The sequence below is a fragment of the Narcine bancroftii genome, chromosome 9 (assembly GCF_036971445.1).
Source record: "Narcine bancroftii isolate sNarBan1 chromosome 9, sNarBan1.hap1, whole genome shotgun sequence".
Taxonomy (NCBI): domain Eukaryota; kingdom Metazoa; phylum Chordata; class Chondrichthyes; order Torpediniformes; family Narcinidae; genus Narcine; species Narcine bancroftii.
Window position 1 is genome coordinate 57076686 of NC_091477.1, and position 26952 is coordinate 57103637.

At 40.8% G+C, this 26952-nt stretch overlaps 1 protein-coding gene across 2 annotated transcripts in view; it reads left to right on the forward strand.

The window, feature by feature from the left end:
- LOC138743673 (lysine-specific demethylase 3B-like) overlaps window positions 1-26952 on the forward strand; it is a 189182-nt gene that overhangs the window by 90815 nt on the left and 71415 nt on the right. For both annotated transcript variants that reach the window (XM_069899247.1, XM_069899246.1), the window contains exons 10-12: window positions 9453-10819; window positions 18172-18373; window positions 20241-20455. In XM_069899247.1, the coding sequence (XP_069755348.1) occupies window positions 9453-10819; window positions 18172-18373; window positions 20241-20455 (1784 nt within the window). The remainder of the gene's footprint in view (window positions 1-9452; window positions 10820-18171; window positions 18374-20240; window positions 20456-26952) is intronic.

The window sequence follows — 26952 nt, forward strand, 5'->3', positions numbered from 1 at the left end:
TGGGCGGCCTTGAGGAATATATGGATTTGGACCCCAAGGTCCCTCTGTTCATCCACACTCTTAAGTAACCAACCATTAACCCTGTACTGAGCCTTCTGGTTTGTCCTTCCAAAATGTATCACCTCACACTTATCTGGATTGAACTCCATCTGCCACTTTTCTGCCCAACTCTGCAACCTGTCTATATCCTTTTGTAACCTTTGACATCCACAACTCCTCCAACCTTCATATCATCCACAAACTTACTGACCCATTCTTCCACCTTCTCATTCCAGGTAATTTATAAATATCACAAACAGCAGGGGTCCAAGATCAGATTCTTGCAGTACTCCACTAGTCACTGACCTCCAGGCTGAATACTTTCCTTCCACTACAACTTTCTGCTTTCTACATGTAAGCCAATTTTTTATCCACACAGCCAAGGTTCCACAGATCCCGTGCCTCATGACTTTCTGAACGAGTCTCTCATGGGTTACCTTGTCAAATGCCTTACTAAAATCTATGTAGACCACATCTACCACCTTACCCTTATCAATTTCTTTTGTTACTTTCTCAAAAATCCTAATTAGGCTCGTGAGGCATGACTTTACCTTCATAAAGCCATGCTGACTATGCTTGAGTAGACTACTTCTCCAAATGCTGATAGAGCGTATCCTTAAGAATCCTTTCCAATAGTTTGCATATCACTTGACAGTCTATAATTCCCAGGATTCTTCCTATTACCTTCTCCAAGCCTCTGACATCTCTCCTGCAGCCAAAGAAGACTCAAAGATCATAACTACTGCCCCTGTTATCTCTACCCTCACTTCCCACAGCAACCTGGGGTATATCACGTCCAGCCCTGAGGACATCAATTTTGAAGATTTTAAGAAGATCAACACTTCCTCTTCCGTAATCGCAACGCTGTCCAGCACACAAGCTTGTTCTATTCTGATCTTACCTTTATCATGGTCCTTTTCACTTGTGAATACTGAAGCAAAGTACTGAATTAATTTAGGACCTCCACAACCCCTTCCGTTCTCGAGGCGCATGTTGCCTCCTTTATCCTTTAGCGGCCCACCTTCATTCTCATCGTCCTTCTTCACAAATGCATGGAAAGCTTTGGGGTTCTCCTTAATCCTATGTGCCAAGGCTTCCTCATGCCCACTTTGAGCTCTCCTCTCTCAAAGTCCTTTCTTAAGCTTCTTCCTGGCACCCATATACTTCTCATGAGCCCTTCCTATTTCCTGCTTCCTATCTCTAATGTCTGCTTTCTTCCTCCTCTTGACTAGCTGCCCCACCTGTTTCATCAACCCTTATCCTTCCATCTTTTCCTTGTCTCAATGAGACAAACCTATCCTAAACCCAGCACAAGTGGTTCCTAAACTTTCTCCACATTAGTTCTGTGCTTTATCCCTTGAACACTCGCTAGTTCCTGCCTCATGTCTTCATAATTAGGCCTTTCCCAATTAAGCACTTCCCTATTTTGTCTACTTTTATCCTTTTCAATAGTGCTGCTAAAGCTCGGAGTTGTGGTCACTCTCACCAAAATGCTCCACCACTGAGAGGTCCTCCACTTGATCAAATTAGATCCAGTATGGTCTCTCCTCTCATCGGCTGGTCCATATACTGTCAGGAATGCTTCTTAGACACACCTGACAAATTCAGCCCCATCAATCCCTTTTGCAGTCCAGAGGTGCCAGTCAATATTAGGGAAGTTGAAATCATCCATGACTAGAGCCCTGTATTTCCTGCACCATTCCAAAATCTGCCTGCTTTTCTGCTCCTATGTACCAAGGGCTATTTGGGGGCCTATAGACTATTCCCAGCACAGTGATAGCTCCCTTCCTGTTTCTGACTTCCACCCACACTGACTCAGTGGACACTCCCTCAAAGCCTCCTCCCTTTTTATAGCCGTGATACTATCCCTGACCAGTAATACGACTCCTCTCACCAACACCCCCTCCCCCCCATCCCCATCCCACAATCTAAACCTGATACCAGCATCAGCCAATCCTTTTCTTTTTCAATCTTTTTATTATTATTATAATTTATAAACACATACAGTTCAAAGAGATATAAAAAATACATAGTAAGTAATGAATTAATACAGAGATATTAAACAATAATATTACAGAATAAAAATATATCATAAAAAAAAATTTTAGATCAGTTTAGGGTGTGAACTATCTCTAAAAAAAAGATATAATTAATAACAATATATGAAAAAAGAGAAAAAAAAACCCAAAAAAGAAGAAAAAACAAATCTGAATTAAAAAAACAAAAAAAACTTGAAAAAAAAACCTACAGATATAGCTAAACCACGCCGATCACTCCGATCTCATCTTACAGCCCAATTATCATACATAATCATAGAAAGAAAACAGAGCCAGATCAACTCACCACAAATGAAAATATTGAATAAATGGTCGCCAGGTTAACTCAAACTTAGAAGGGGATTCATTGACAGAGTTTCTAATTTTCTCTAAATTTAAACATAGTATAGTTTGGGTAAACCATTGGAAAACAGTGGGAGGATTAACCTCTTTCCAATTCAATAGTATAGATCTTCTAGCCATTAGTGTAAGAAAAGCAATCATACGATCCGCAGGAAGAGATAAATAAGTCAAATCTATCATAGGTAATCCAAAAATTGCAGTAATGGGATGTGGTTGTAAATCAATATTCAAAACAGTAGATATAATGGAAAAAATTTCCTTCCAATAATTCTGTAAAGAGGGACAGGACCTAAACATATGTGTAAGGGAAGCTATTTCCAATTGACATTTATCACATATAGGATCGATATGAGAATAAAAGCGATGGAGTTTATCTTTAGACATATGAGCTCTATGAACAACTTTAAACTGTATTAGTGAATGTTTTGCACATAGAGAAGAAGAGTTTACCAGTCGCAGAATTTTATTCCAATTTTCATTGGAAATATGAAGGTTGAGTTCTCTTTCCCAATTATTTTTAAATTTTTCAAAAGTCCCAGAATTTATTTTTGTAATTATATTATATAATTTAGATATCACACCTTTTGGAGGGAATTTTGAATATAGTATATCCTCTAAAACAGTCGTAGTCTCCCGATTGGGAAAAGAGGATAAAGTCGAAACTAAGAAACTCCTAATCTGCAAATATCAAAAGAAATGAGATCGAGGTAAATCATATTTCATGGATAATTGTTCAAATGACATGAAAGAGTTATCCAAGAATAAATCCGAAAAGCATGTTAGACCTTTAACTTTCCAGAGTAAATAAGCTTGATCAATTAGAGAGGGATGAAAAAGGAAATTTAGTATAATAGGAGTTTCCAAGATAAAATGACTTAGGCCAAAAAATCTCCGGAATTGAAACCATATACGTAGTGTATGTTTAGCCATTGGATTATCAATTTGTTTATATAATTTAGTAAGAGTAAAAGGGAGAGCAGCTCCCAAAATAGAGCTAATTGAAAAATTTTGTATCAGTTTAATTTCTAAATTTACCCAATGGGGATTTAGAGATAATTCTGAATAATTCAACCAATACCTTAAGTAACTAATATTAATTGCCCAGTAATAAATTCTAAAGTTGGGTAATGCCAACCCTCCCTCTAGTTTAGATTTCTGTAAATATTTTTTCCCCAATCTAGGATTCTTGTTTTGCCAGATATACGAGGACAATTTAGAATCGACCTTATCAAAAAAAGATTTAGGAACAAAAATAGGTATAGCTTGGAATATATATAAAAATTTAGGTAAGATCATCATCTTTAATTCGGCCTATCATGGATAGGGATAATGGTGACCAATTGGTAAGTAAACTGCCGATCAGGTCCAATAAAGGGAAAAAATTAGTCCTAAACAAATCTTTATGTTTTTTAGTAATCTTAATCCCTAAATATATAAAATGGTCTCTAGCTATTTTAAAAGGCAAACTATCATAAATAGGAACCCATCCATTAAAAGGGAATAATTCACTTTTATTTAAGTTCAGTTTATATCCCGAAAAATTACTAAATTGGGCTAATAAAGATAAAACTGCAGGAATAGAATTTTCAGGATTGGAAATATATAACAATAAATCATCTGCATATAGTGATACTTTATGAATATCCCTGCAACGAATAATACCAGTAATATTGGGTGCTTCTCTGATAGCAATTGCCAAAGGTTCTAAAGCTAAGTTAGCATCAGCCAATCCGGCCACAACATTGTAGTTCCATGCACTGATCTTCCTCACAAACTCAAAACACATAGCTTCATACTTTTGACCTTCTGCCCTATTCTTGGCACTAACATTTTGGTCCCCCCCCGCCGAACTAGCTTAAACCCTGCCCAGTACCTCTAGCAAGCCTGCCCATCAAGATATTGGTTCCTTTCCAGTTCATGTGCAGCCCGTCCTTAGTTACAGATCAGACCTTCACCCAGAAGAGATCCCATTGATCCAGAAATCTGAACTCCTGCCCCTGCACAACTCCTCAGCCACATATTCATCTGCCGCAACTTCCTATTCCTACCCTCTCTGGCATGTGGCACAGGCAGCAATCCTGAGTTGACCACCCTTGAGGTCCTGCTTTTTCTTTTTAAAATATTTTTATTGAGTTTAACATATAAGCTTACTCCAGAGCTTTAGAAAAGAAAGCACATAACAACATTACAAATCATTTGTATACATACAAGGACACAAAAAAGAAAAAAATAAGATGAAACAAAGTATAGAATTCCTTCATAAACATTGGAAACAATCATTTGAATTGATCTGTATAGCCATGTTAAACAGGTTTGTTGAGTTGAGCCATACTTTAGAAAGTGAAAAAAAGGGGGAAAAAAACCTGAAATCTACATCTAATCTACTCCCTCCCTCTAATCAAGGTTACCTTATGTAATAAATAACGTCATTTGGGAAGCAGAGGCAGTGATAGAGAGGAGCTTCAGTCACCCCCAAAAATCAGGAGGCAGGTAACTGTTAGGAGAGGGAAGGGGAGCAGAGCACCCCTTTGGCCTTTTCCCTCAACAATAAATATTCTGTTTTGGATACTGCTTGGGGGTGGGGGGGGGTGAGGGGAAGAAAAGAAAACCATCTACCAATTATGGCGCAGAGGCTGGCCCCTCGGCTCATTGGACAGTGACTCTTGGAGTGCATGATAATTCTAATAAAATTCTAAGAATGGACCCCACAACTTTATAAATTGAAACTTTCTATCTTTAATATATCTAATTTTCTCCAAACTTAAATAGGACATTCTTCTTTCTTCTTTGGCTTGGCTTCGCGGACGAAGATTAATGGAGGGGTAATGTCCACGTCAGCTGCAGGCTCGTTTGTGGCTGACAAGTCCGATGCGGGACAGGCAGACACGGTTGCAGTGGTTGCAAGGGAAAATTGGTTGGTTGGGGTTGGGTGTTGGGTTTTTCCTCCTTTGTCTTTTGTCAGTGAGGTGGGCTCTGCGGTCTTCTTCAAAGGAGGTTGCTGCCCGCCAAACTGTGAGGCGCCAAGATGCACGGTTTGAGGCGATAACAGCCCACTGGCGGTGGTCAATGTGGCAGGCACCAAGAGATTTCTTTAGGCAGTCCTTGTACCTCTTCTTTGGTGCACCTCTGTTTCGGTGGCCAGTGGAGAGCTTGCCATATAACACGATCTTGGACATTACATCATATATAACCACTGTGTATGAGTAGGGGGATGAATCATCTTTCCACTTCAGTAAAATTGTTGACTTCATCCTTACTTCTACCTATAACATTGGTCCCTACGTAGGCCACGACATCTGTCAGCTCTCCCTCCACCTCCAGAATGACGGACATCCCTAACTCTGGCACCTGGGAGGCAACAACATGTCATCAGGGATCCTCCATTTCATTCACATAACCTCCTACCCACTCATCCCCAATCACCATAGCTCTTCTCTTGTCCTCCTTCCCCTGCTGAGCCGAGGGGCCAGCCTCTGCACCATAATTGGTAGATGGTTTTCTTTTCTTCCCCTTCCCCCCCCCACAAGCAGTATCCAAAACAGAATACTTATTGTTGAGGGAAAAGGCCCTCTCCTAACAGTTACCTGCCTCCTGACTTTTGAGGGTGACTGTTTCCCTGAAGCTCCTCTCTGTCACTGCCTCTGCTTCCCAAATGATCTGGAGTCCATTCAACTCCAGCTCTCTAACTCAATCTCCCAGGAGCTGCAGCCTGATTACGCCTCTTTCAGGTGGAGTCATCAGAGACAATTGTGCTGTACCAGATTTCCCACATCCTGCAGTTGGAGCATTCCATTGCCCTAGCTGTTTCCATTAACTCTTCCTAATTTAAATACAAATATCTGGCCTTGCCTCACTAGAATCAAGCTTGTCCTCAGTCTTGCCAAAACCTAGTGAGCCAAAGCCTTTAAGTCCCATTCCTACACTGGGCATTCATGTACTGGCCGCTCCACTTGAACTAGCCCTCTTTTTATTTGTCATGCCCTTATCTTTATTACTCCTCCCACCAATCACCATTCTCTGTAACCCTTAACTTTCCCTCTGCTCCCTTTTAAACTGCACTGACCTCCAGCTGGTTCCCAACACTCACAGCACTTAATAAGCTGAATACTGGGATTATCTGATCTTGAAAGCTAAGCAGGCACAGCACTAGTCAGTACTTGGAAGGGAGACTGAAGGTTTCTGCAAGGGGTGCTGGAAAGGGGCAGACAAAGCCTTAGGTAGATAAAGTTAAGAATTTCATGCATGTTACATTCTAAATGTAGTATTACGTGACAACAATGGAACCTTTTATACCCACAGCTCTCCTGAGTCCCTTGCTCTTCCTCTTTCAGAAATGGTCCAAAATTACAATGGCCCGAGTCCCTGCTCCACTCCCTTTTAAACTGTACTCTCCTCTAACTGATTCCCAACACTCATAGCAATCCCGAGTCCCTCGCTCCTCTTTTCAGTGACGGTCCTGAAATTGCTGCAGAGAAATGGATCAAAGGTCAATCCAGAAGACCATAAGAGTGGCAGAGAGGATCACTGGAGTTTCCCCCTCTCACCATTGATCTTCCAGGATCGTTGTCTGAAGGGGGCACACAAAATCATTGAGGACCCCTTCCATCCTGCACACAGAATCTTTCAACTGCTTCCGTCAGGGAAGAGACACAGGAGTATCAGAGCCAGCACCACTAGGCTTCTTCTTCCTGCAGGCGTTGAGAACGCTGAACGACCAAAGGAACTGCTCACACCAACCACCTGAGACACTCATATGTTCAAAAAAATGTATTTGTATCAATGAAATACTTGTCCTGCATATGTATTGTTTGTCCATGTATGTTATGTCTGGTTGTGTCTGCAGGTTTTGCACTGAGGACCAGAGAATGCTATTTCATTGGGTTGTACTGGTACAATCAGATGACAATAAACTCGATTGCTGTGCTTGTGCATCCTCCCACCAAAGAGGATAAAAATTCCCTTCTGATCACAAAACTGAAATATGGCTCCAGGTCATATTTTTCCAGAGAATAAATACCTGCTGTAGATTGAAAAATAATCTTTTATCTCAGTTACATGCATGGTGGTTGTTGGTCAAATTTTGAAACCTTGAAACATTTGTAAGCTGCTCTTTATAATTGTAGTCTGAAGGTGTGTATTCTATATATGTTCAAGTAATTCATTTGAAAGAGGCTCGAGAAAAAACATGGGAAACCTGAGCTTTTTGTTATTTTTCACTATTTCAAATCCATTTTTATCAAAATAAGGAGGCATGGTTAGAATAGCAGTTAGCGCAATGCTGTTACAACATCAACGATTGGGACCGAGCTTTGAATCCAGTGCTGTCTGTAAGGAGTTTGAACGTTCTCCCTGTGTCTGCGTGGGTTTTCCCCGAATGCTCCAGTTTCCTCCCATGTTTGAAACGGACTGGAGGTGTAGGTAAATTAGCTGTAACTGGGCAGCACAGGCATATTATTAAAAAATTTTTAAAGTGCAATCATCCAAAAAGATGTTTGTTTATTCATACTTTAATGAAGTTTTTTAAGTTTTTGATGACTGTGAATGATCCAAATTCGTATAAATTACTGCTGGTTCCTTAAGATATCAAAAATATTTTCCTCACCATGTTAGAATCATTTTACTATTTCGTTGCTATTGAAGTGATTCAGGTACAAATCACGAGAAGCTAGTGATCTCAGCTGTTTTTGATTAAGCTAAAATTACAGGTTTTGGGGAAAACTTAATAAGTACAACAAAGCTCACATGCTATCAAGAAAGTCTATATGATTGTTGGTCCAATGGATTGGATTCATTGCTTCATTTTAGATTTTACCTTATTTCATGCGATACGTTGGCTCAGGTGCTGACTGTTCACTACTTAATCTGAAAACCTAATACTCAACTGCATTTGAAAATTTGTCACAAGAAAATGTACTGTACCATTTACCAATTTTCAATCAGGCAAAAAATTTGAATTTCAATATCTCATCACTATAAATTTGTGAAAAAAACACTTTTGCTTTAATGAGATCCTTGCATTGTCAGTATAGGAATGTGTGCTGCTTAACGTCTATTCAGGCAATGTTCGACTGCATATACTATCCGCGGTCCCTTAATTATTCGGTTGCCACAAGCAAATCCACAGCAATTTAGAAATGGCGTTGCTATCTATAGGAAATTGCATACTATATACCCAAACTGATCAAACCGCCTGGCTCTCTCCCTTTAGCTCTGTATCAGTCCCCACAATGATCCCACGGCCCCATGTCAGTTCCCACACTGATCCGACTGCCCTGCCCTCTCCCCACAGTCCCATGTTGGTCCCCGCACTGCTCTCACTGCACCACTCTCTCCCCACAGCCCTGTGTCGGTCCCCACACTGATCCCACTGCCCTGCTCTCTCCCCACAGCCCTGTGTCAGTCCCCACGCTGATCCCACTGCACCACTCTCTCCCCACAGTCCCGTATTGGTCCCCACACTGATCCCTATTTAAAAATAAAAAGTTTACAGGTACATTCTGTACCTGTACAGTACAGTGAAACCTCGTTAGAACGCGATTCGTTAATCTGCGGAATTACTTATAAGCACGGGTGTCTGTGGACCCCAAACATTGATTTTAGGATGCTAGGCTAACAGTGGCTAACAGCCACAAACTCAAAAATGGGCTCTTATGACTCATTTACAAGATATGCATGTTATTATGTGGAGTTTAAAGATCTTATTATAGGGTTTGAATCACAGTATTCTGTTTTCCTGCTTCCTGTATCATAACATATATGTATCTGTTCCGCGACTCCACTGTAACGCAGTATGAAATCTTGGACCCCAACTACCGCGTTCTAACAAGGTTTTACTATATATAATAGGGTGTTCACTCAACATCCATATTACATTACGTCCAATTTCATAGAGCGTATTGTGGATGTTGAGTGGTGCATATCTGTACTCGAAGCAGTTTTGAGGCGTATTTGTAGTCTGTTAGTTCAATTTCAAACCTACCTGATTAATTCACTGATGTTTTGTTACACTTTTAGGGAATCAATGAAGAAATGGTTTGGAGATTCCACCCAGACTAGAAAAGAATCAGTCTCAACTGAAGATAATGCTGTTCAACTATCAGATAAGAATCAAATCCTTATGGATGAGTCAAAAAGAAATGGCAATGAGGGAACCAATGGAACACTTGTCCAAGAAAGCAGAGCATTTGGATTTGGATTTGGCAGGAATGTAGCTGATACACCTTGCAGTAAAGTTGACAATAAAATCTCCACAGACTTGGGTAGCTTATCAAATAATTTGTTTTTCCAGTGCATGCCTCAGAATGTTCCACAAAGCAACTACTTCACTGCAATTTCCGAAAGCTTATCAAATGATCCTCTCAGTTTCAATTCCTTCAAAGTGGCTTCTAATGCTACTGGTCAGAAAAGTGCTATGGGGCAGGCAGTTGGAACTCCCACTGTTGGGTTGAACCCTGGAGGTAAACTTGGACAAGACTCAGAGAAAAAAAAACCTCTTGGAGCTTCTGAAGTCATGCCAACTCTAACTCCAGCTTTTCCAAGGGGCACATCAAGCCTTCACTTTCTTCAGTCAGTACAACCACCAGATCTTCTGAAGGAAGAAATGCCTACTATTCCACCAGCAAATCCATTTCTTGGGTTTGCAGATCTCAAGGGAAATGGAGATGTTTTGACGAACAGGTCACAGTCAAATCTGTTCAGAAGTGACTTAACACGGCCTATGGCTTCCACTCCAGCATCAGTTATTGTGAAGCCTCCATTACTAACTAACTGGAAGAAAACTGATACAGTGACGTCAGATGTAGGTGGCAACAAAACTGAAATTCCGAAGATTTTTTCATCCCAATTTTCATCATCTACTCAAAAGGCATCTTATTTAAGTACGGCTAGACCAGACTCTCCAGAAACCCAGTTTGGTGCGACCAATGTTGAGATGCCAACCTTATCCACAAGTCCAACAGGAGATCAAGTTCCAGGCCTTTCAGTTCCGATTTCTAGTTCCATGACTTCAGACAATCAACATCTGCGGGTATTCTCTGACACATCCCATTCTGGAAAGCAGCAGCAGGCTCCATTTGCCTTTAGTTCATCTAATAATGGTGTCGATGGTCCATCTAGTCAGCAATCTCTGTTTGATCAGAGGAGATTTTCCTTGGATGAACGGAGCTTGGGTATCAAGCAGGAGTCAGACTCTGCTTCTGACAGCGATTTATCAGATCTCAGTGATTCTGAGGTGCATATGCGATTGCAATCAAAGTCTGGTTTGAAAGGATTTCTGTCTTATATGCATGAAAGAAGAGAGCCAAATGGTGAAGGAAGTAAAGAACAAATAGGGAAGGCACGGGGCCGTGGAAGAGGGCGTCCCCGAGGAAGGCCTCCAAAAAGTGAGTTCACAGCACCATTAGCGAAAAGTAAAAATTGAAATAATACTAAATAACTAATCTATAAACAATAGTTTATAATATGCCTTGTTTTTTTTTATTACTCACAAAGTATAAAACCTTTACTACTGGTCACAAGTGCACCATTCCAGGACCAACAACATATGAGCTGACTTGAAAGTATTTGTAATTATTTTTTTTCAATATGGAAGAGAGTTTTTAGAACTAGCCAGACTTGGCAGCATTCTTTAATAAGGTAGCATGTTCACATCATTAATTGGAAAAGATTCAGCAGTGTGTCTGTTTGCTTTTTGTCATGTTTTAAATGCTAATTGAGAAGGCATCGCAGGTAGATCGGGTCATAATGAGAGATTTTGGCACATTGGCTTTCAAAGACCAAAGTAGTAATTATCGTAGTTGGGATGTTATGGTGAAATTGTACAAGGCCAAATTTGGAGTATTATGTCATTTAACTACAAGTAAGATATCAATAAAATTGAATGAGTGCAAAAGAGATTCAAAAAATGTTTCTGGAATTTGGAAGGTTAAACAGGTTAGGGATTTATTCCCTGGAGGGTAGAAAAATGAGGGAAGATTTGAAAGAGGTGTTCAAAATTGGGATGGTACAGATAAATGTAAGCAGGCTTTATCCACTGCGGTTAGGTGAAATAAAAACCCTGTCCCCTATTCCTTTTTCTCAATTCTACCTTCTCTGTCGCATTTGCTCTCAGGATGAAGTCTTCCAGACCAATTCATCCGAGATGTCCTCCTTCAAAAAATGTGGCTTCCCCTTTACCTCCATCAACTCAGCCCTTACACGCATGTCTTCCATTTCCTGCACATCTGCCCTGGCCCCCTCTGCCCCTAGACACTACAAGGACAGGATTCTCCTCACCAGCCACTCCTCAAGCCTCTGCAATTTCCGTATTTACAGGAAATGCTGCACTTGCGCCACACCAACTTCCTCGGCACCATTTGGGGCCCCGGACAGTCCATCCAGGTGATGCAACACTTCACTTGTGAATATTTGGGGGACATCGACTACATCTGGTGCTCCCGTTGTGGCCTTCTTCACATCAGAGAGACTGGATGCAGGTGGAGAGATTGTTTCGTTAAGCATCTTCGCTCTATCCACAGTAATGGCGGGAATCTTCCAGTGGTCAACCATTTCATTTTCACACCCCATTCCCGCACGGACATATCTGTCCACTGCCAAACCAAGGCCACCCATAAATTGGAGGAACAACACAGAATATTCCATCTGGGCACTTTCCAGTGGGTGGCATTAATATTAAGTTCTCCTGTTTCTATTGGGCCACTCCCCTGTCTCCCCATCCCCCTTGTCTCCTTTCCTCCAGCTCTCCCTCCCCACCCTTCTCTCTCACCATTCACGGAGCTTTCTCCCCCCCCCCCCCCCCATCAACTCATCTTTTTTCTGTGCCCTCTTACCCATATTCACCTCTTGCCTGTGCTGCTCCTCTTGCCCTTCCTCCCAGATAAACTGCTCAGGTGTGAAACATTGGATATATATCTTTATATTTTCCACATAAAGACATTGCATGACTTACTGAGTTTCTCAAGCATTTTTGTGTAAACTACTATCACAGCGTCTGCAGATTTTCTTGTTTAACTAAAAACTAGAGGACATGGGTTCAGGGTAAAAGGGGAAAAGTTTAAGAGGAGGAATTTTTTCACACAGAGTAGTGGGAGCGTGGAATGAGCTGCCAGCTGAAGTGATGTCTGCAAGCTCAATTTTAATGTTTAAGAAACATTTGGGCAGGTACATGTATGGGAGGAATATTGCCCAGGTGCAGGTCAGTGAGACGAGGCAGCGTAGTTCAACATAGACAATAGAATTTCTATTGGTTGAAGGGTGTATTTCTGTAATTTAGTTTTCTATTGTTCTAATGTTTAAAACTGGTATGGATAGACATGTTAACATTTAAATACGACCAAAAGCTTTCTGGTCCAGTCTAATCAAAGAAATAGCTATGCACACTTGCTGTTTCGAGAAAAGTTTGTGTAATTGCAAAAGCTAGGAATTGATTAATTTTGTGGAAGATAACAAGTGTTTCAATGTTAGTCAATGTTTGCTATTTCATTGCAAATGGTTATTGTATAGAAATGAATAAATGTTGAAAATTCCACCACTTGATTGTATCACAATCCCAAGTTAAGATAATGCAACAATGCCATTTGATGAATGATACTGATGGGATATTAGACTCAGAATTTGTGGTACATAAAGATTGGGAGGTAACCACACAAAAAAAACAGGGTTTTTACCAATTTCCCCCAAAAAGGCAATATATAAGAGAAGGAATAGAACTATAGAATGCTACAGCACAGAAAACAGGCCGTTTGGCCCTTCTAGTCAGTACTGAAAACATCATACTGCTAGGCCCACTGACCTGAACTCATTCCTTAACCTTCCAGACCTCTGTCATCCATGTATCTATCAAATTTATTCTTAAAACTTAAGAGTGAGCCCGTATTTGCCACCTCAGATGGCAGCTCATTCCACACTCCTACCACCCTCTGAGTAAGAACTTCCCCCTAATGATCCCCCTAAATCTTTTCCATTCCCCCCTAAACCCATGTCCTCTTCCAATCTGTAGAAAGAGACTACTTGCATTTACTCTGTCTATACACCTCATAATTTTGTAAACTTCTATCAAATCTCCCCTCATTCTTGTATACTCCAAGGAATAAAGTCCTTACATGTTTAATCTTTCCCTGTAACTTAACTCCTGAAGACCCAGAAACATCTTAGTAAATCTTCTCTGCACTCTTTCAATCTCTCTGATATCCTTCCTGTAGTTTGGTGTCCAGAACTGCCCACATTATTCCAAATCTAGCCTCATCAATGTCTTATACAACCTCACTGTAGCATCCCAAGTCCTGTACTTTGATATCTCATCAAATTGAACATTGTCATCTGAAAAACCTTGATTCGTTTGAAAAACCATATTTTCCATTTGTTTAGCAATATCTTCTAGTATAGGGTTAACTGCTTCAGTTCCAGCAGAAGTAGTGTTTAAAGTTTGTGGAGAAATAATTTTTAAAGTTTGAGGCCTACCTTCCATAATTCTGGCTGCTTCCATAAGTATTGCTTTTTTTTTCTTCATCCAACAAAGCAGGGCTTTCTTCTCCCTCTCCACCTACCATTATCTCTGCCCGAGCGACCTGGCTGTGGATTTGGACCCCACTGCAGCCCGGACCCAGTCAAGGATCGCTCGCATGCGTGAATCCTCACGCATGCCCAGTTCACCTGACGCATGCAAGCAAGTGTCCTCAGACACATCACTGCACGCAGCTGAGCCGCCGGCCACACACACGCGCGATCGCGTCCCTCGGCCACTTTGGGCACGTGTCAGACCTTGCGCTCGCTCCATGGAGGGAGTAGGAGTGTCGGCGGGGAGGGTGCCGGTATTATACTTGCTCAGTAAGGTCCTCTGCTGCTTGGGAACAGCTCCATTTAACTCCCGTGGATCTTTCTGGAAGGTAGGCCGTAATTCTTCAGCATTATCTGCACGTTTAAAAGTCAGTTTCTTCACTAGTTGCCATTTTGTTTGCTGCAATCAAACTTTAATCCATTTCTTACAACTTTCAAAAAGTTCTTAATGTCTTTATAATTTGGGTATTAATTACTCAGTTGGGGAGAGGTTTTTTTCACACATCTTCTTCCTACACTATCTTACCCCGCCCCTATAATACTTTGATTTATGAAGGCCAAGATGCCAAAAACTTTCTTCACATGCTGTGACCCCACTTTCAGGGAAATATGTATCTGAATTCCCAGATCCCTTTGTTCCTCTGCACTCCTCAGTGCCTGACCATTTACTGTGTATGTCCCACCTTAGTGTTTCCTTCCAAAATGCAACACTTCACACATTTCTGCATTCAATTCCATCTGCCATTTTCTGGCCCATTTTTCCAATTGGTCCAGATCCCTCTGCAAGCTTTGAAAGGCTTCCTCACTGTCCATAACACCTCCAATCTTAGTGTCATCAGTAAACTTGCTGATCCTTTTTACCACATTATCATCCAGATCATTGATATAGTCGACAAACATCAATGGTCCCAGCACCAATTCCTGTGGCACACCACTAGTCACAGGCCTCTCGTCTGAGAAGGAATCATCCACTACTACTCTGTCTTTTCCCATTCAGCCAATTTTGAATCCATTTTGCACCCTCTCCATGGATACCTAGTGTCTCAACCTTCTGAACTAGCCTCCAGTGTCGGACCTTGTCAAAAGCCTTACTAAAGTCCACGTAGACAACGTCCACAGTCTTTCCTTAATTACTTTCTTGGTAACCTCCTTGAAAAACTATGCAAGATTCGTTAAACACGACCTACCATGCTCAAAACATGCTGACTATCCTTTATCAGTTCTTGGTTGTCCAAATATTTGTATCCCAATCTCTCAGAATACCCGCCAATAATTTACCTATTGTTGACGTCAGGCTCACCAGCCTGTAATTTCTTGGATTACTTTTGCTTTTTTTAAGCAACGTGAGCTCCCCTCTCATCCTCCGGCACCTCACCTGTGGATAAGGGTATTTTAAGTATTTCTGCCAGGGCCCCTGCACTTTCTACTCAAGTCTCTCAAAGACCTAGGGAATATCCTGTCAGGCCTGGAGAATTTATCTACCTTTATTCACTGTAAGGCAGCAAGCACTCCACCTCTTTAATCACTATATGTTTTATGACACTACTGTTTGTTTCTCTTCTTTCCTTAGACATTATGCCAGTTTCCTGATCTTTGAAGGGGCCAATTTTGTCCCTTACTATCTTTTTACTCTTAATATACTTGTAGAAACCCTTTGGGTTTACCTTCACATTATCTGCCAGAGCAACCTCATGTCTTCTTGCCTTCCTGATTTCCTCAAGTATTTTGTTACATTTTCTATATTCTTCTAGTAACTCATTTTGCTCCTTGTTGCCTATGCCTGCGATACACCTCTCTCTTCTGACTAGATCACCAATATCCCTTGAAAACCAAGGTTCCTTATGCCTGTTAACTTTGCCTTTAATCCTGATCCTGACAGGAACATGCAAAATTTCGTCTTTGAAGGCCTTCCATTTACTGAACACATTCTTGCCAGAAAACATCATATCCCAATCCTAGAACCTTTCTCATTTCCACAAAATTGGCCTTCCTCCAATATAGAATCTCAACTCAAGGACCAGACCTATCCTTCTCCATAATTAACTTGCAACTAATGGACCCAAAATGTTCACCTACACATACTTCTGTCCTCTAACCTGTTTGGTTCCCTAATAGGAGATCAAGTATTACATTCTCCCTTGTTAGTACCTCTATATTTAGAAAACTTTCCTGAACAGATTTGACAAACTCCAAGCCATCCAGCCTTTTTACAGTATGGGAGTCCCCGTCAATATGTGGAAAATTAAAATCTACTATTAAAACTTTGTTTCTTACATCAGTCTGCTATCTCTCTACATATTTGTTCCTCCAATTCACCCTGACTATTGGGCGGTCTGTAATGGAACCCTATCAGTGTGGTCACACCTTTCCTGTTCCTCAACTCCACCCATATGGCCTCTGTAAATGAGTCCTCTGGGCTGTCCTGTCTAAGCACAGCTGTGATATTTTCTCTTAATAGCAATCTCACTCCTCCCCCTTTCATCCCTCCCCCTCTATCATGTCTGTAACAACAGAATCCCGGAACATTAAGCTGCCAGTCCTGACCCTCCTGCAACCAAGTCTCACTAATAGCAATAATGTCATAATCTTACATGCCAATCCACCCCTTAAGCTCGTCTGCCTTTCCGACAATACTTGCATGAAATTAATACACCTGAGAAAGTTTCTGTCTCTTACAAGCCTTTGTTTTCTGTCTATACATGTAGTCCTTGCATGACCTTTATCCTTCTCCATCTCACTATCTACTCTAACACTTGTTCCCATCCCCCTTCCAATCCAGTTTGAAACCACCGGAGCAGCATTAGCAAACCTGCCCGCAAGAATATTTGTCCCCTTTCAGTTCAGATGCAATCCATTCTGTCAGTACAGATCCCATCTTCCCTAGAAGAGATCCCAGTGATACAAAAGCCTGAAGCCTTCCCACCCACACCATGCCTCTAGCCATATGTTGAGCTGCATTATCCTCTAAACTCACTAGCAAGTGGCTCAGGTAGCATTTCTGAGATCACTACCCTGAAGGTCCTCTCCTTCAACCTTGTCACATCATTGGTCCCTATATGGACCACAACATCTGGCTGCTCACCCTCCCTCTTGAGAATGCAGTGAACTCGATCTAAGAATAAAAGGCCTTTGGGTTGTTTGCACCAAGAGACCAAAAGAGTGTAGAAGACTTGAGATGTTGTGTATTAATGTGGAAAAGCTGATGAGGCAAGGAAACTACACTGCCCGCTGGTCATTCATGAGTCAAGGATTAGCTTTTATGCATGTTATCTAAACTGATCTGTTCAGCTACCATGTACCTGAAGGGTTTTTGTTAATGAATTCTGCTTTTATTTAAGAAAGATTTTTTTTCTGGAAATGGGGAGAATTTTTTGAAACAGGTTATTTAGTGGAATATGCAAGATAAATGAAAATAAAACAATGTTGGAGAAATTCAGCATATAAATGAAAGATTGAGTTTTTAAACACGTTCTTCTTCCTTTAAAATTGTTTCCACAAACATAAGCCTATATTGGGGATTCTTCTTTCTTTGGCTTGGCTTCGCGGACGAAGATTTATGGAGGGGGTAAAAAGTCCACGTCAGCTGTAGGCTCGTTTGTGGCTGACAAGTCCGATGCGGGACAGGCAGACACGGTTGCAGGGAAAAATTGGTTGGTTGGGGTTGAGTTTTTAAACACGTTCTTCTTCCTTTAAAATTGTTTCTACAAACATAAGCCTATATTGGGGATTACTCACTGTTAAAAGCCAGTTGACTTTGACAGTAATTTTTATGGTTAGTTTTGTAGCCATTTGGAGCAGCATGGGTCTTCTTTACACAGCTCCAATCCATGATTTTTTTAGAAACTGCTCCAGGTACTGATGATTATTGCACTGTGAAACTGCTGCCATTTTAGAAGTTTAAATATGAGTGTTTTGAAATACCAGTTTGGGTAATTTGACACACCATCTGCTAGCTTATTGCTTTAGAGGAACAAGTGACTTTGCTTGCCAAAGCTTTGATTCCATTATCTTGGATGTTTTTTTTTTACACTTCATGCCTGGCTCACTTGTGGACTGAATTGATACAGATTGATTGTAGCAAATCGATGATTGAATTATCGTATCAACTAATGCAAGAGTTGTGGAAGTTTTTTTCCATGTAGTTGTGGTTTCTAACTTGGGTTTTATTTCCACCCATCAGTTTCTGTGGATCAGTCAGTTTTAAAGGATGTATGTAAGGTCAGAAAGCTGAAGCAGTCTGGAGAATCCTTCCTGCAAGATGGTTCCTGTATCAATGTTGCTCCACATCTTCACAAGTGCAGAGAATGCCGCTTGGTGCGTTACAGAAAGTTTAAAGATCACGATGAATCAACAGTGTCATGTCGTTTCTTTCACTTTAGAAAGTAAGTCCACTTGGAAATTAGACAGTACAGGTCCTTGGTGCATTCTGTTCTAAAAATTATTTGTGTTTTAATTTTTTTTCCATTTTTATATTTTATTCATTCTGTGATTGTTCCACCACCCTTATTCAATTTAATTTTTTTTTAATGAGGATATCTTAAATGTTCAGCTTGACCAATAAACTAAACAGCATTTCATTTATTACAACTGGAGCTCTATTTGTAGTACAAGTCGGGTGTCCCTGTAAAGATTTTTATAAAATTTGCAAGATAGGAGACTGAAGTCCAAAGAAAACTCAGCTGAATTTCAAGACTCTGCATTCCTTTATTGTCGTGTAATTGTACAGAATGTAATATTACACAAAGTTGCATTCTGCCTGCATAAGGCAGATATAGAGTCACCATCAATGTCGACTGACATTCCTTACAATAATAGAGAAAGAGAGGCCTGGTTGTCTGTGGATTTGTCTTCAGCGCTCCTGCAGCTTCTGCAGCCGTACAGACCGAACTGTTCGATTCCAGTCAGGAAGCCATCACCAAAGGCCCGATGGAAGCCCTTCTTGCCCTCAGCATACTCTCAAATTCTGGCTTCAATAACGTTGTTCCCATTCACCATCTACTGCAACCTGTGACCCTCAGACCCTGTTAAAAGTATTCAAGTCCTCTGATTGGACCACATCTTTTAAATGTTAAAATTTTTTAAAATGTGGTCCAATCAGAGGACATGAATACTTTTAGCGGGGTCTGAGGGACCCACACAGGCAGTAACAGGCCCTTTTGGCTCATGCGCCTGTGCTGACCAATCACACCCAGTTAACCTACAACCCCTGGTACATTTAGAACAGTGGGAGGAAACCAGAACCACAGGGAGAACATACAAACTCCTCACAGACAGCGCAGGATTCGAACCCCAGTCCCAATCGCTGGCACTGTAACAGTGTTTCGAACCACGCCGCCCCAAATAATAGACCAAATTCATGACTTTGAACATTCCATCTCAATAAATGTGTACATTTCTGATGTTGGAAAACTATACAGTAGGTTCCACATTATTATATATTTAAGATTTTTTTAAAACTTGGTTATTTGTATTTTCCATCATTTTACAGGGGACCTTAACAGTTTTGAGCCCTTTCATTTTGGTGGTGGTGTAGAATGTTGCTTGCTTGTATAACTCATGGTCAAATTAGTAGAAGACTTGCTTCTTGTAGTTATTCAGACGTTTACTGCAATGAGGGACATTTTTAAGAGCATTCTTTGCCTCATGCTCCCACGAGGATTTAAGCACATAATGAATACTAACCAGTGATGTAGTGATAAACGGTTGTATAGTTGTGGATGAAATTCTGTCAAGCCCAGCATGTCCATTCAAATGAATTCGAAAACTTTTCAGTGTTGTTTTAAGTGGTTCAAGACTAATTGTGGATATGAAACCTAAAGCTTGCCCTTGCAACTTTTTTATTTCAACACTTAAATTCTTCAGAGCTAACTTCCTCTTAATACCAATTTGAATAATCTAACTGCCTTGTTTTTCATTTCAGTCTACCGTGCAATCAGAAAAGCAAAATGAGGTGGCTCTTCCCCATTCAGCATATAATGCAATCACAGCTTTACCTTGGTTGATAAGTTACTTGTTGCATATTGCATACTTTAATATAGCAGGGTTTTATTTTCGTTCACTAGCCAATATATGTATTAAAACAGTACAAATATAGATTATGTGTATGTGTGCGCACACACATAGATTCACACACACACATGGTGTATATTTCATCTGTTTTAAAATGCTACTCTTGAAAATGTTCCCAACTCACAAATATAGAAATTAAATATTATGTATGAACTGAACAGTTTTTCATTCTTTTTCCAGACTAGCATTTACAAGAACAGGTGTCCTCCGAGTAGGAGGGTTTCTAAATCCTAGGCAGTGTGATACTGAAGCTCTAAGTCTTTGGATTCCATCACGTACACCTGCTGAAGGCCTTGATCTCGAAACATCCAAGTACATCTTGGCAAATGTCGGTGACCAATTCTGTCAGCTGGTGATGTCCGAGAAAGAAGCAATGCTTCTGGTAGAACCACACCGTAAGTTAATTTTATTATTGGCAATGCTATCTGTAGATTGACAGGATTACTCATCCACCAGCTAAATCAACTCTTCCATGGGCTGATTTCAATAGATAATTATCCTTAAAGGCTTTGCCTTTCATTGAGTTGGAGTTAGATCTGGCAATGTAGTTGTGGGTCAGTTACATGAACAGGAGCGACTAATCACACAGCCCTTAATGCACCAGTACCCAGCATGACGGTGCTTGACATTCTGCTCTGACCAGGACAGACTGTTGTCTTTCCGTTAGGAAGTCCAGGATCCAGTTGCAGAGAGGGGTGTTGAGTCCCAGCAAGGACACCTTCTCCACCAGCCTCTGGGGAATGATTGTATTAAATGTTGAGCTAGTCAGTGAACAGCACTCTGGCGTGTGAAGTGTCATTCTCCAGGTGGGTCAGGACTGAGTGAATGACAAGACTGTAGTCATGTAATGAACTATCACTGCATTCCCTCTAATGTGAATATATCAAAGTTGCATGCAGGACACTGGGTTTAATTAAAGATTTAATTTGAGTGATTATTCATTTGAAAGAATCATAACAAATATAAGGTAGGATTCTGTTTCTGGGAATTTTCCATTAGTTGATTTCTTCTAAAGTCACAAAAATCCATCTTCCATAGTAGCACATCCCATCACTTATGCTCACTTTCCATTTTGTTTCTTTGCCCTGAATTAATGGAAAATTTGCTAAATCTAGTCAAGAGTGAATATAATGAAACGTTTTATTACTAGCCTGAAAAAATGCTTTATAATGTATGTGATAATTGTATAAAATCAGATTTTTCTCAGCCAATTCATTCATAAGCCAAAGAGCTTCAAATGTTTTGTCCATTCTCTATCAGTTGGTAACAAGAAATCTCAGGAAACATTAACAGGATTGGCGTGTGTCATCGTGGATGGGGATATAGTGCCTTCAATTATGCTTCGGACAAAGACACTTTATTGCCCCTTTGCTATAGAGTTTTAAATTTGGATTCAAACAGTTCACATGTAATTAAAGTGCACATTTATTCAAGTTTATTTGTGTACATTTTGGTTTGACTGCGTAGAAATTACAGCACTTTTTATACATAGTTCCCCATTTCAGGTCACCGTAATGTTTAGGACATTTGGCTTCACAGGTGTTTGTGAGCACTCAGGTATGTTTAATTACTTCATTGGTGCAGGTATGAGAGAGCTAGGCTTGCTTTTAAGTTTTTGATCAACTTTGCGTCCAGTTGCCACTTTTCAACACAAGGGTCAAAGTTGTGCCATGAAAGTCAAGGAAGCCATTATGAGGCTGAAAAATTAGAATAAAACAGTAAGGATGACTAAAATCAACAGTTTGGAACATCATTAAAAAGAAAGAGCATATTGGTGAGCCCAGTAATCACTAAGGGACTGGTATTCCAAGGAAGACTCCACTGCTGATGACAGAATCATCATCACCATCGTGAAGAAAAATCCTCAAACCTATGTCCAACAGATCTGAATTGCACTTCAGGAGGCAGGTGTGGATGTGTCAATGACCACTGTCTGCAGAAGACTTCATGAACAGAAATACAGAGGCTTCAATGCAAGCTGCAAATCATACAAAGATGGTTATGCTTTGGATCTTGGGCAGTTCCTTTATGCCTCCACACTTTGCTCTTGCCATCACTCTGATATCGGTTAATCTTGGTCTCTAATACCTACACCAATGAAGCAATTAAACATACCTGAATACTTGCAAACCTGTGAATCCAAATGGGGGAGGGACTATTCAAAGTGCTGTACATGGTCATATCAAAATGTATACAGGGTTATTACCTTGAATAAAATCTGGAATGTGCATTTTAATTATATGTGAATTGTTTGAATTCTAATTTAAAACTGTGGATCACAGGGATAAATAAAGGAAAAAATGTCTTTGTCCCAAGCAACATGGAGGGCACTGTATATTTGAAAAAACTGTTGAATCTTTTTGAGCTATTAACTAACAGGATATATAGTTCATAATAATAAATACCAACTTTTTCCTAGCTACTTACCTTGCGCTCGCTGGTTTATAATTGAATCTCTTTCCTTTCTTAATTAGTGGTTTTACATTTGCTTCCTTCTATCGAGGAAACATTCTAGGCTCTAGTATTTTCGTCCCCTAGCCCAAAGTTTCCACTGTCTCCATTGCCATCACCCTCAAATTAATGAAGATACAGATTACTGGATCCTATTTGTCAACTTTGAGCTCATCATGTACAGCAGGACCTGTGGTTCACAATATTTAGCTCATGATTTTTCAGCTGGGCCTAACTGATTGTTGTAGAAGTTTGACCATTGACACAGTGGAAAAGTTAAAGGTGGAGAGTTACAAAATTCCCGAGATTCTGATGACTTGATCAGTTGACCGTCCCGCGCCGGCTGCCCCTGCCCCAAAGTCCAGCGCTGGCCACCTCTGTGTTCCCCGGGGGCAGGAGCAGCGGGAAGGGGGGGCTGCCAGGCTTGGGGAATGATTGTCATCAGCCCACCCCTTAGCAGACTGCCTCCTGCTAATTGCCTTCTCTCGTTCTCTGCCCCTCCCCTCCTGATGTTTCAGACTTCTTTTTTTTGGTTTCAGTTTGCAGATGTTGTCATTTCCAAGCTTGCAAATGTTGCTAAAGCCTAGAGCCTTCTGTTTATATCTGCCCTTGGAACTTGCAAGGCTATGTCTGTGAAATGCATGCAACCTAACAGCTAATCCAATTCTAATCCCTCATAAACACATATTGAATTAGCCCATTGCGTCACAGCATGTTTTGCTCTGAATTCCACAAAAAAATGGTTGGCCACAAGAGCTGCTTCAAAAGGCTATAGGCCCTTTCAGGTGGCCTAAACACCCTCTTGTAAAGCTGCATAATCTCCCCCCTTGCAGCTAAAGACTTACTCACCTGAATGTGGCAGAAGCGCCTCCAAAGCGCCAAAGCCAACCATCCTCCAGGAGGGATAATCGGTGGAGTGCCACGCTCTGCCGACGCACCTGAATGTGCAGCTGCTGCAAGCGGTGCCTGAGGGTGGGCTGATGACTCCATTAGCACACGACCCAACTCCCCGCTGCCTGACAGCCCCCCCCACCCCACTACCTGACAGCCCCCGCCCCACTGGGGAGGGGATATCAACAGGGGCCATTGGGGCAGGGGCGGCCGGCAGGGACAGGCAGCCGGCGGCGAACGCTGGGTGGCCGGTGGCGAATGCGGGGTGGCCGGCGGGAAACGCAGGGGTGGCCGGCGGGAAACACAGGGGTGGCCGGTGGGGAACGCAGGGGAGGCGAGGGTTGGTGGGGAACACGGGCGGCGGTGGTCTGTGGTGAATGGGAGCGGTCAGTGTGGGACATCAGGGGGCAGCCGGTAGGCAGTCACAGGCTTGCTGGCCACTTCTGCTCCTCTGCTGCTCAAAACGTGGTATAGCAATGGCAATCTTCCCTACCCATAATCCCCCATGCAGCTGGAACTTTTAGGGAAACAGAGCTGTTCTATCTGCATGGGGGATTATGGGTAGGGAAGATGGCCTCTGCTATGTCACATTTTTGATGGATGGCTCTGCGACACCAATTGCCCCGCTTCCATCAGATCCGGAGGTGCTACCTCTGGATATGAATAGACCCTTTCAGGCGGACCAAGCAATGCTGCAAGCAGCCTTTTCAGGCTGCCTCCTGAAAGGTGAGTCCGCAAGTTAAGATTTGCTCCTGCCACCGCCCTCAAGGTGGAGGGTCCACCTGAAAGAGCCTTGTGTTCTCTTCAGCAGTCAGAATGGTTCTTCCTTACAAAATCACAATGTCTTTGCAAATGTATTAAATTCTGGAACCACTGTGACAAGCCTTCCCTCAGTTTTTCCAATGTATCGAATTGTTGCTGGCCTGCGACTTGTGACGGTGTTTGTTTGAAATGTTAACTGTGACCATTCAGTTCCTCCTGTCTATACTATCCCTTACAGTGATAATCCCATTTTATTAAAATGAGAGCTCATAATACTTCCCCCAACAAAGAAAAATTTGAGTTGTAAGAGCAAAATTTTTAACTACAATCAACAACATTAAATAATACCTTTACTATGTTACATAATACAAACGAGTAACATTCTTTTATGTGTATACAACTAATAAGTTTCATTTTGCTGTGAAACATTTGCAAACTTAACATCTGGAAAGGCAATCAGCAATTATGTTATCTTTGCCTTTAATGTAGGTTATTAAATTATATTATTGCAGAATTTATCTCCAGTTCAATAATCTTTGATATTTGCTTTTCATCTTACTTAAGAACACCAAGGGATTATGGTCAGTGTACACCCTGAGCTTTGCAGATATAAAGATCGAACTGCTGCAAAGTCTATACAATAGTTTTTTTTCTTAATGGTAGAATTTTTTTTATGTTTATTGAAATTCATGGAAAAGTAAGCCACTGGATAATCAATACAATCACATTCATTTTTCTGGATTAACACTGCTCCTGTAGCCTCTTCACTCAGCTCTTCCACGGCTAAAGAAAATAGGTGCAACTTTGCCCTGACCAACTACATGTCCTAAGTATGTCACAGTAGCATGTCCAAATTCACCTTTAGCTAAATTGACAGTTAAGTTTGCTTCAGCAAGCAATTTTTCCAATTCCATCAGATGTTCTTCCCATGTATCACTTTTTGTGCCGTCATCAATATAAGCATCTGCATGTTTTAAACCTTGGATTACAGAACTCATCATCCTCTGGAACGTCACTGGGGCATTTTTCATGTCAAAAGGTAGCACATTATATTTGTACAAGCCTGATGATGTCACAAATGCAGAAATAACCCTTCCTCTTTCAGTTAGTGGTACGCACCAGTAACCCTTCAGCAAATCCACCTTAGTTAGAAATTTAGCTTTCCCAATTTTATCAATACAGTCATCAATTCTAGGAATGGGATAAGCATCTGTTTTGGATACTTCATTAACCTTTCTGTAATCGGTACAGAAACAAACAGTTCCATCTGTTTTAGGTACCAGAACACAAGAACTCCAATTTGAGTTTTAAGGTCTAATAATATAATTTTCCGACATGTATCTATTATTTTACTCTTTTCAATGTTTATTCGATAGGGGTGTTGTTTTATAGGACGAGCTTCTCATACAAACACATCATGACAAATCACTGACGTTCTTAGAGGCACATCTGGAAACAACTTGTCATCCAGATTCTGCAAAATGGTTGAATTAGACAATCAAACTGGAACAATGTTTTGTTTAAAGTGACTCTCACAAGAGTCAGCTTGTACATGATACGTAGATTCCTTAATCTTGTCAACAACCAATACCTCTGTGGAAGGTTGTTCCTTACTAAAACCTGAATTCCCAAAATATGGTTTAAACTTATTTACGTGACAATTTTGTGTTTTGTGTCTCTGATCAGGTGTTTAAACCACATAATCAACTTCATTAATCTTGGATTCTATTTCATACAGTCCTGAAAATCTAGCCCTATGTGGATTAGAGTTTGTTGGGAAAAGAATTTACATTTTATCTCCCTTCTTAAAATTCTTCACTCTAGTTTTCCAACCACACCAGGTTTTCATCTTTCCTTGATCCACTTTCAAAATCTCTTGAGCCAATTCCCAGACTATGCCACTGGTCTTTGAAGTTACAAACATAATCCAATAAATTTCACTGCACATCCTCATTAACCCCTTGTTATTTCAACAACATTAAAGGTCCTCTAACTTGATGGTCCAAACCAACTCAAAAATCCTGTTCAGATTCTCTTACTGCAAACAGAAGCAAATGGACACCTTCATCCCAATCCTTCTCATTATCACAGCAATAGGTAGGATGGTCTTGAGTGTCAAATGAAATCTCTCTGAGGATCTTTGAGTTTCAGGATAATATGCAGATGATGTAATTTGTAAAACTCCCAATTTATAAATAATTTGTTGTAAAAGTCCTGACATAAAATTACTTCCTTGATCCAATTGAATTTCCTTAGGCAATCCCACCAAAGCTTTGGTTATGGATTTACCTTTTAAGTTTCTAAGTGGAATAGCTTCTGGAAACCTGGAAGCTCCACACATAACAGTTAACAAGCACTGTTTTCCAGCTTTTGTCTGGGGCAGTGGACCAACACAATCCACAATAATTCTAGAAAAGGATTCTCCAGAAACAAGTATACGTTGTAATGTTGGCTTTGGCAGCCCCTGATTAGGTTTACCCACAACCTGACAAATGTGACTCATCCTGCAAAATGTCACAATATCCCTCCTTAAACCAGGCCAATGAAAGTATTTTGTTATTTTACCTGCAGTCTTTACTCCAAAATGACAACCCAAGGGTGTAAAAGGCCAAATTTAAAATTTCATTCCTGTATGCTTTAGGATCTATAACCTGATGAATATCCATTCTTCATTGGTCTCTACTTTCTCATAAGCACACCATCTTTAAAATAATATCCACTTTCTCAATTTCCTCCTCAGATAAAAACTTATTTTTCACCTCAGTAAGATCAATTTCTGTTTTCCTAT